A 10963-nucleotide genomic window follows, 5' to 3' on the forward strand; every position below is an offset into this window, starting at 1 on the left:
CAGGTGTGAGCCACCGCACCCAGCTGCCTCAGCTTTCTTTATGGTATCTTTTGTAACTTTTAATTTTTAGGTAGTCACATCTTTAGTCTTTTGATTTATGGCTTCTCAATTTTGTTCCTTATTTAGAAAGGCTTCCCAATCCTAAAATTATCAAAATGTTTTCATCTGATTGTTTTATTTTACCTTAGCTTTTGTTTTTTGTTTTTTTTTTTTTTCAGACAGGGTCTTACTCTGTCACCGAGGCTGGAGTGCAGTGGCATGATCACAGCTTACTGTAGCTTCAACTTCCCGGGCTCAGTTGATCCTCTCACCTCAGCCTCCCAAGTAGCTGGGACTACAGGCACTCACCACCACACCCAGCTAATTTTTAAATTTTTTTGTAGAGATGGGATCTCACTATGTTGCCCAGGCTGGTCTCAAACTCCAGGCTCAAGCAATCCTCCCACCTCAGCTGCCCAAATACTTTAGCTTTTAATCCTTTCATTCATTTGGATTTTATTTTGAGGTTGGATAACGGGTAATAATTTTTTTTTTAATCTTTTGTAACACTATTGAAAACTTTCCAGTTGATTTGAACTGTTGCAGTTATAAACTAACGTTCTATATGCATTTGGGTTTGTTTCTGGATTTTCCTTTGTACACCAACTTTAAAAATTTTTTTTCTTTTGTATTATCTCTTCTATATGAACTTTAGAGTCAGCTTATGGATTCTGTTAAGCATTTTTTAATTTTATTGGGGTTTCTGTTTGGATTGCATTTAATTTATGGATTATTTGAGGAGAACGGACATCTTTGTAATATCACATCTACCATTCTGGACTCCTTAGTATGCATCTTCTTCTCAATCATTTCCTTTTATCCTATTGTAAAGTTTTACAGCTTTTTCCTCTAGCTCCTATACCCTTTTGTTAGACTTATTCCTAGGCATTTTAGGGTTTTTATCGCCACTGTGAATAGGATCCTTTTTTTTTCTATTGCCTTTCCTATTGGTGTTTGCCTCTAGATAATAAAACTTCATTTTTATATATTTATCTCTGGCTATCTCATTAGTCTGAATAATTTTTCAGTTGATTTTCTTGGATTTTCTAAGCATACAATTCTGTCACCTGCAAAAATAATGACAGGCTTTTCTCTCTTTTTTTCATTTCTCATTTCTTTTTAGGTAGGGATTTGAATCGTGAAATCCCTGAGTCGTTAGGGATTTCCAGGACCTTATTTTAGAGCAGCCATAATAGGAGGCATCTTTCTCTTCTTAGTTTTAGGAGGAACACTTCTATAGATTTTAAATTAAATTTGATGCTTGCTGTGGATATCTGAGGGAGTCATTTTGTCCAGTTAAGAAAACGTTCTTTGATTTTTCACTTAAGATATTTTATCAAAATTCAGTGTTATAATGTATCAAATGTTTTTATGACATTATTGAAAAATTATTTTTTTCTTTTTAATCTGCTACTACATTAGTTGAATTATTTTCCCCAGTTTTACTGTTTCTTTCTTGTTGTTAACACTACTTGGTCATGATATATTCTTTTTACTACCCTTACTACTAAATTTCGTTTTATTTAGACTGTTTATATTCATAAGAAAAATAGCCTTGTACTTTTTTCCCCTTATGTTTCTCCTTGCTGTGTCATACCTTATATACTTGGGAGCTAGGTGTATCTTGAAGATTTGATAACATTCCCTCATAAAACTGAGTCTGGTGGCTTTAAAAGATGGAATTTTGACTGCCTTTTCAATTTTAACTGTCATATTCAAGGGCTGTTAATATCCTAGCCACTTTTCTCTGATCTTGAACAAGACACTGATTTCATTGAATCTTAGTTTTGTTAATGGTAAATAGAGATAACAGTATCTAATTCCCAGTATTGTCGTAAGGATTAAATGAAATTGATTATTTAGCATAGTTTTGTCTCGCATATGGTAAATGGTCATCAATAATAATCATTATTATCATTGTTATTCCCTTATGTAGATTACTGTAGCGACCTTAGTCATCCCCATCTCTTACACAGTACAGCTGTAAATTCCACAGTAGACAGAGAGGATACGAAGATGAGTTAATGGTCCATCCCACAGTGGTAGTCATCAACTCCATCCGACACACTCTTTGGTGGGTTGAGACCTCTCCCTGAACTAGATTTTTTCCCGCAGTGCTGTGTCTCAGCAGACCTGGCCATGGGACAGGATGCACCACCTGTGTTGTATAAGGGAGCCAAGGCAGACTGCACGTGTGCGCCTTGGCCACCCCTGCCTTGTCTGGAGCTTGTTCTCCACATTAGAATGCTTATGTTAGTTTTTGAAGATTTTTAACTTGAATGGAAAGATAACTTTTTTTTAATGTCATTTGAAAAATCAGGATCATGATATATAAGCTATGCTTGGTCTAACATTCCATCAGTTTTGTTTTGTTTTTAGGAAATACTTAGATGTTTTGTCTGCTTTTGAAAGGAGCATAAAATGTTAGGCTGAGATAAATGTATAAGGTAGAAAATGGAGACTTGTTGCATTCTCATCAACAAGCAGAATATGGTTTTTTCCAGTCTTCTACTACTTCACAGTCCTTCATCTGATATTTAAAATGTATTTATGTTGAGTCATTTCTTTCTCTCTTGCTGGTGAACCAGAAGATCACGAAATGATTCTACAGAGGCAGTAGCATTATGTTCAGTTTCTTTTTTTGTATGCATCAGATAAGAGGCCTGCAAATGGAAGTAAGTCGCCTCACATCCTTTGTATGATGATCGCAGTAATGTTTGCCTTTTTACCACTGGTGCAACATTTATTAGTTCATAAACCCGCTTCCAAAGAACCTAAGGGCTTTTTGATGAAAGGTGACTGTGGTGGGAACAATGTCAGGTTTTGACAGGCTACTTTTGCTTTTACAAACATTTCTCCTCTTTCTTTTTAGTGTTTAGAAACTACTACCTTAAAAGAGAGTTGAGGACAGGGACATGTCTGGACTAAGTGGAATTTAGTGCTTAGAGTTAGGATTTGGAATATAAATATGGAAGTTAATATTTAGAATTAGGATTTCTGAATCTGTGAATAGAAAGGTAAAATAAAGTTTTGATGTCAGTTCAGCTTAAGCTTCTAAATCATTCTCGCTGAACCAAAGCTTCCAGTTGGTAAAAATGTAAGATCTGAGGAATAAAAGCAACATAAGAAGCTGACTTTTGGTAAGCCTTAACAGTGATAGAAGAGGGACAAGGTGGCAGTTCGATTCTCCTATTTTCCCCATAGACTGCAGGCCCCTTGGCTAACCGTAAACCTTCTACCCTTTAACTCCCTGTCGTCCATTCAGCAGGCCTTCCTGTGACCCGTGAGTATCAGTGGAAGCATTCCCTCCAATAAGTTACCACGGCCTAAGAAAAAAGTCTAAAAAATTATGTTTCCTGAAGTTTTCACAGTATTTAAGTATTTACGTAAAGGAGTATTTGTTGTATCCTAGAGAGTGAATATGGAGAAGGGTACCCCTGCAGCACTAGAAATAAGCCTGCCAATTTTCAGTATTAGCCAAGCAGCAAAGTTTTGCTGCTGTTTATTTTTTCTAGCTCTTACTATATTCTACTTTTACCATTGAAAATATTGAGGAAGTTATTTATATTTCTATTTTTTATATATCATATATTTTATGTATTTTAATATTACTATTACACATAATTATTTTTTATATATATAAAGTACCAATGACTTCCTTTTCCAGAGCAATAATGAAATTTCACAGTATGAAAATGGAAGAAATCAATAAAATTATACGTGACCTGTGGCGAAGTACCTATCGTGGACAAGGTGAGTACCATGGTGTATCACAAATGCTCTTTCCAAAGCCCTCTCCGCAGCTCTTCCCCTTATGACCTCTCATCATGCCAGCATTACCTCCCTGGACCCCTTTCTAAGCATGTCTTTGAGATTTTCTAAGAATTCTTGTCTTGGCAACATCTTGTAGCAAGAAAATGTAAAGTTTTCTGTTCCAGAGCCTAACAGGACTTACATGTTTGACTGCAGTAGGCATTATATTTAGCTGATGACATAATAGGTTCTGTCATAGTGTAGATAGGGATAAGCCAAAATGCGATAAGAAAAACCATCCAGAGGAAACTCTTTTTTTTTCTTTTTTTTTTTTCTTTTTTTTTTTTCCAGATGGAGTCTCGCTCTTCTCTGTCACCCGGGCTGGAGTGCAGTGGTGCAATCTTGGCTCACTGCAACCTCCACCTCCTGGGTTCAGGTGATTCTCCCACCTCAGCCTCCCGAGTAGTAGCTGGAATTACAGGTGCGCGCTCCCACGCCTGGCTAATTTTTTGTATTCTTAGTAGAGACGGGGTTTCACCATGTTGGCCAGGCTGGTCTCAAACTCCTGCCCTCAGGTGATCTGCCCACCTTGGCCTCCCAGTGTTGGGTTTACAGGCGTGAGCCACCGTGCCTGGCCTGGAGGAAACTCTTAACAGGGAAACTAAGAAAGAGTTGAGGCTGAGGAACTGGGGCATCTGGGTTGCTTCTGGCCAGACCACCAGGCTCTTGAATCCTCCCAGCCAGAGAAAGAGTTTCCACACCAGCCATTGTTTTCCCCTGGTAATGTCAGCCTCATCTGTTGTTCCTAGGCTTACTTAATATGTTTGTAAATGACAAAAGGCTACAGAGCATAGGTTCCTCTAAAATATTCTTCTTCCTGTGTCAGACATTGAATACATAGAAATACGGTCTGATGCCGATGAAAATGTATCAGCTTCTGATAAAAGGCGGAGTTATAACTACCGAGTGGTGATGCTGAAGGGAGACACAGCCTTGGATATGCGAGGACGATGCAGTGCTGGACAAAAGGCAGGTATCTCAAAAGCCTGGGGAGCCAACTCACCCAAGTAACTGAAAGAGAGAAACAAACATCAGTGCAGTGGAAGCACCCAAGGCTACACCTGAATGGTGGGAAGCTCTTTGCTGCTATATAAAATGAATCAGGCTCAGCTACTATTAATACACTCTCCTGAAGCTAACCAACATTTCCTGCAACATTATGTAGACTTTTAAAAGAAGGGCCTGAAGCATTCTCGCAGGATAGGCTAAATGTAGAACAAGAAGCTGAAGACCCGTTAGAGTTTTCATGGCACTCCTTATCAGAATAAGGTCACTGTCTCATCAGTTATAAGACATACCACTATTTTATGTGCCAGCAGGAATGAAAAAATGCAATTATAACCATAAGATGTTTCAGAATCAATGACATAATAGTATTGCAAACCAGATTCTAGCTTAAGCTAGAATGAATATTCCAGTATAGTAAGGAGTCTCATTAAGAAAGTAGCCCCTCATAGAACTAAGTCCCTACCACAGCATACACAAAGACTTAGCTGCTGGGTCAGGCCATCTGGCTTCAGGTAAGGCTCTGTGAGGACAGCCTACATTGGAAATCAGGAAGAGGAATGAAGTTTTAAAGAGTCAGGAATATGGCATCCTTGGGGAACAAGGCTGGGTCCTTCACTGTGCACAGGTTTGTAACAAAGATGTCACAGATACTTGAGCTTTCTGCTTTCAGATCAAGGCAGAAGATTACACTTGATAACACCTCTAGGCCCTTGATTTTTTTTTAATAAAATTCTAAAATCATAGAAATAGATGCTCACATTATCTAAATCATTTTCATAGTTTGCAATTTTTGCTTAAAGAACATGCCATGCAGCTGGGCATGGTGTCTCACACCTGTAATCGCAGCACTTTGGAAGGCCGAGGCGGGCAGATCACCTGAGGTCAGGAGTTCGAGACCAGCCTAACATGGTGAAACTCCGTCTCTATTAAAAATACAAAAATTAGTTGGGCATGGTAGCATGTGCCTGTAATCCCAGCTACTCGGGAGGCTGAGGCAGGAGAATTGCTTGAACCCGGGAGGCGGAGGTTGCAGTGAGCGAAGATCGTGCCATTGCACTCCAGCCCGGGCAACAAGAGCGAAACTCCGTCTCAAAAAAAAAAAAAAAGAACATGCCATGCATATATGTATTATGTTGTCAGCCTAGACAGCTGATACCAATTTAAAGCATCTGCAGATTACTGTCTAAATCATAGTCTACAAAAATGACAAACTTGTGATCTGTAATCAGTATCCCTACGTGCTTTGATGATTTTTAGTGGTAATTATAAATGAGAAAATACAGAGTTTGAAACATGGTCTCTTTGAATTAAAAATACTTTCAAAAATATCTTGAGGAAAAAGATTTTTTGTAGCTATTCTGAGTTATGAAAATTAATTAGCAATAATTGTCTCCTTGGTGTGAGGGGAGAGAACAAATAATGGAGGTGGGCCTCCAGCCTACCTAACACTAGCTTTTGCTGAGGCTCTAGCAGCCAACCAGGGGCTCTGCATGTGAGTGGGTGGTGGTAGAGTTGACAGCAGTTTGGATTCAAAGACAGGAAGGAAATGCCTGTCCCTCACAGGGCCAACCTGTGGCCCTGTCTTCTGGCTTGCCTAGGCATTAAAGAAAAGACATAAACTATTCTAAAATTACCAACTCACTGATGTGTGCGCACCCACCCACAAACTGAGGGGGAAAGGGGACTTACAGCTCACACCAGAGTAGTTTATACTTCCCAGAATAGCCCTACTCTCTCAATTCTGTGTGTCTTGTATCCTCAGATGGTTTCAGTGGGTCTGAGGGTTTTAGTATTAGGTTTCTAGTAACCACGAAAATGCCTAACAGTTCCAGTTACTTGGATTTGCTACAGGTAAGCTTAACTGAAACCACATTTCTATACTCCTGATACTTTGACCTAGGATTTTCTTTTTTATTTTCTCAGTCTCAGGATTATACACAAGAATGTGGAAATTTAAAGGTAGCTGAGAAAAAGTGAGAGGCTCTAGAAAACGTGTCGAAGTTTTCTAACAGATCCCATTATCAGGCAAATAGCCAGGTCAAGAATTGTTAAGGTTGCTTATCTTACAGGATTATTAAAATTACAGATAAATGGCATTGTCTCTGTTTCTAGCCTTTGGTCTCAAGTTGGTTGTAGCTGATGTAATTTTTTATGTGAGAGCATCAGCATTGTTCTGAGCATTTTGTTTTGTGGTGAATGATAGGCTGAGATCATGCAGGTTCTCCTTCTGGAGGACATAAGAATCTGGTCCCAGTGCTGGGCTCTCCCAGAGGGCAGTGCTTTACCTGACAGTGAACCTGTGACGTTTCCCACTTTTCCCTGCTGAAAAGATCATGTCAGGACTGCTTGCCTGCCATGAGATGAGAAGGTCTGTGCTGGGCTTCTCACATAGGGGCTTTTTTCCAGGTATTAGCCTCACTCATCATTCGCCTGGCCCTGGCTGAAACGTTCTGCCTCAACTGTGGCATCATTGCCTTAGATGAGCCAACAACAAACCTTGACCGAGAAAACATTGAATCTCTTGCACATGCTCTGGTTGAGTAAGTATCTCTTGCACATGCTCTGGTTGAGTAAGTATCTCACATTTGGGGACAGGTTGTGATAGTTCTTCAAAACCAAGAGAGTTCTGTGATGAAAACGTTCTCTAGCTGTGTTCCCCACTTCTTGGGGAAGCCAGTTGGTGCCAGGCCCTGGGCTTTACCTTTTGATAGTAATTCTTCAGATCCCTCCTAAAGGAACTAGATGGTGAACAGCAGCCCCAGACACATCCTGCAGCTCCCCAAGTGTGTTCACAGGGAGAGAGTCACTGTGAGGGGTTCCTGGCCTGGTTTTCCTGTAAACCTACCAGAGGAACCCACATGTCATGCACAGCAATTAGCATGCCCTGCTAAGACATCTGCAGGTAGTGGTAGTGGGTTTAGGACTGTCTCCCCAGCTTTCCACATGTGTCAGACAACTGTGAGGAATGACAGAGCTCTTACTCAAAAAGCTTATTCAAGATTAGGTAAAATCCAGTGAGGGTAAAATTGCACACCTTTTACCACATTCACCTGGGGTCAGTATAGACGCCAAGGTTGTCAAGCAGCTCTTGCATAAGGACTATGCTGGCAGAGAAAAAGGCAGTTTCCCTGAGGTCAAAGGAGGTGTTTCAGGCACTCCTGGCTCCAGACAGTCCCTTTCTGGCAGAGAGGGCCAGAAGGAGAGCTGAGCAGCACAGGGCCACCTTTCTGCAGCCATCATCACAAGTAAGGGCGAGTGCTTTTGAAACCTCAAGTGCATCCAGCTCCAGGAAGGGGATAAGTGGCTAGCTAAAAGAAAAAGTCTTTCAGGTTTCAGTCACATTGCTGGTTACCTCAGCAAAATGTTCCCAGAACACCCACTCAGGTCCCTGTGTGTCATAGTAATGATGCATCTAGTGACTGGTGGTGGCAAAATTCTAAGTAGACCCAGCTCTTAAGAAAGCAGTGTTATTCCCCTTACCTGTAGTTTGTCTTTATTACTTTTAAATTTTTCTTCCAGAGAAAAGTAGTAACAGGTCAGGAAAATCCCAGGCGAAGGAGTAAGCCTTCTATAGTTGAACAGTTTGGATATTAAGGAAAACTCAATAAAATATTTATACCTGCTTTAGTGAGAACTTCTGATCTGGAAGAAACTAGTTCTTGTATTCCTGTGAGTCCCTAAGCCAGACCTAAGTGAGGAGTCAGGCCATGTGTCCCTACTGTCTGGAGAGGAGAAGAGACTCCTGCCTGGCTGGCCTGAAGGCCTGGGGCCACCCCTCCACTTCCTGCAGGGTAGCTGGGGCCCTGACACCAGCACAAGTTCATGTGTCTGACAAGGTTTGCGGTGACTTTTCAAATCAAAGAAGGGGTTATGCTCTTTACTAATAATATGTTCTGAATATATTGTTTCAGGATAATAAAAAGTCGCTCACAGCAGCGTAACTTCCAGCTTCTGGTAATCACTCATGATGAAGATTTTGTGGAGCTTTTAGGACGTTCTGAATATGTGGAGAAATTCTACAGGATTAAAAAGAACATCGATCAGTGCTCAGAGATTGTGAAATGCAGTGTTAGCTCCCTGGGATTCAATGTTCATTAAAAATATCCAAGATTTAAGTGCCCTAGAAATGTAGGTCCTCAGAAAGTGTATAATAAGAAACTTATTTCTGATATCAACTTAGTCAATAAGAAAATATATTCTTTCAAAAGAACATTGTGTCTAGGATTTTGGATGTTGAGCGGTTCTAAAATCATTAAACTTGTTTGTTTCACTGAAAATTGGACAGATTGCCTGTTTCTGATTTGCTGCTCTTCATCCCATTCCAGGCAGCCTCTGACAGGCTTTCAGGGTTCAGCAGTACAGCCGAGACTCGACTCTGTGCCTCCCTCCCCAGTGCAAATGCATGCTTCTTCTCAAAGCACTGTTGAGAAGGAGATAATTACTGCCTTGAAAATTTATGGTTTTGGTATTTTTTTTAAATCATAGTTAAATGTTACCTCTGAATTTATTTCCTTGCATGTGGTTTGAAAAACTGAGTATTAATATCTGAGGATGACCAGAAATGGTGAGATGTATGTTTGGCTCTGCTTTTAACTTTATAAATCCAGTGACCTCTCTCTCTGGGACTTGGTTTCCCCAACTAAAATTTGAAGTAGTTGAATGGGGTCTCAGAGTTTGACAGGAACCTTAAGTAATCATCTAAGTCAGTACCCACCACCTTCTTCTCCTACATATCCCTTCCAGATGGTCATCCAGACTCAGAGCTCTCTCTACAGAGAGGAAATTCTCCACTGTGCACACCCGCACACCCACCTTTGGAAAGCTCTGACCACTTGAGGCCTGATCTGCCCATCATGGAGAAGCCTGTAACACTCCTCTGCGTCTATCCTGTGTAGCATACTGGCTTCACCATCAATCCTGATTCCTCTCCAAGTGGGCATTGCCATGTGGAAGGCAAGCCAGGCTCACTCACAAAGTCAAGGCCTGCTCCCTGTAGGGTCCAACCAGACCTGGAAGAGCAGGCCTCTCCATTTGCTCTTCAGATGCCATTTCTAAGAAAAGCCTAATCACAGTTTTTCCTGGAATTGCCAGCTGACATCTTGAATCCTTTCATTCCACACAGAATGCAACCAAGTCACACGCTTTTGAATTATGCTTTGTAGAGTTTTGTCATTCAGAGTCAGCCAGGACCATACCGGGTCTTGATTCAGTCACGTGGCATGGTTTTGTGCCATCTGTAGCTATAATGAGCATGTTTGCCTAGACAGCTTTTCTCAACTGGGTCCAGAAGAGAATTAAGCCCTAAGGTCCTAAGGCATCTATCTGTGCTAGGTTAAATGGTTGGCCCCCAAAGATAGACAGGTCCTGATTTCTAGAACCCGTGACTGTTACTTTATACAGCAAAGGAAACTTTGCAGATGTGATTAAAGCTAAGGACCTTAAGACAGAGTATCCTGGGGGGGGGGGGGGGGGGGGGTCCTAAATGTAATCACGAGTAAGATTAAGAGCAAATCAATTCTAGTCATATATTAAACATCCACAATAACCAAGATATTTTTATCCCAAGAATGCAAGATTTCAGAAAATGAAAAATCTGTTGATAAATCCATCACTATAATAAAACCGAAGGGGAAAAAAATTCTGAAAAAATTCTAGCAGCTATATTTGATAAAATTCAACATCTCCTAGCTTTAGCAAACTCACAGTTTGCAAATAATATTTTCTTAATGTTATCTGTTGCTAAACAAAATTAAAGTCATCTTAATTGCAAAATAAAACATTTCTCAGTAAATATTAAAGCCAGTTACCTTCTATCAACATGTTAATGAAAGTGCTAGTTGTTGCAGCAAAGAATAACAAAGGCAATACAAGATCAATATAGGCAGTGAAACAAAAGTATCATTTGCAAGTTAAAACAGACTTCCCAATTTTAAATCTGGTTTCCCCCTGAATATGTGGCATCCTTGGCAGCACTTCTGAGAGTGGCTGCTTTCATTCCAAGAAGCCCATGGGTTTGGAGGTGGGATAGGTGCCTTTCTGGCTTCTCATTGCTGCTTCTAGATCAGTCTCCAAATATCCCCCTTCCCCACATTGGAATGAATAG

General features: G+C 40.4%; 1 protein-coding gene across 4 annotated transcripts in view; it reads left to right on the forward strand.

Moving 5' to 3' along the window:
* RAD50 (RAD50 double strand break repair protein) overlaps nucleotides 1–9142 on the forward strand; it is an 87236-nt gene extending 78094 nt beyond the window's left edge. For all 4 annotated transcript variants that reach the window (XM_034960466.3, XM_003829302.6, XM_055112628.2 and 1 more), the window contains 4 exons: nucleotides 3707–3792; nucleotides 4679–4821; nucleotides 7267–7400; nucleotides 8772–9142. In XM_034960466.3, coding sequence (XP_034816357.1) covers nucleotides 3707–3792; nucleotides 4679–4821; nucleotides 7267–7400; nucleotides 8772–8958 — 550 coding nt within the window. In that variant the 3' untranslated portion in view covers nucleotides 8959–9142. The remainder of the gene's footprint in view (nucleotides 1–3706; nucleotides 3793–4678; nucleotides 4822–7266; nucleotides 7401–8771) is intronic.
* The last annotated feature ends 1821 nt before the right edge of the window (nucleotides 9143–10963 follow it).

Source organism: Pan paniscus, chromosome 4 (genome assembly GCF_029289425.2).
Source record: "Pan paniscus chromosome 4, NHGRI_mPanPan1-v2.0_pri, whole genome shotgun sequence".
Classification (NCBI taxonomy): Eukaryota; Metazoa; Chordata; class Mammalia; order Primates; family Hominidae; genus Pan; species Pan paniscus.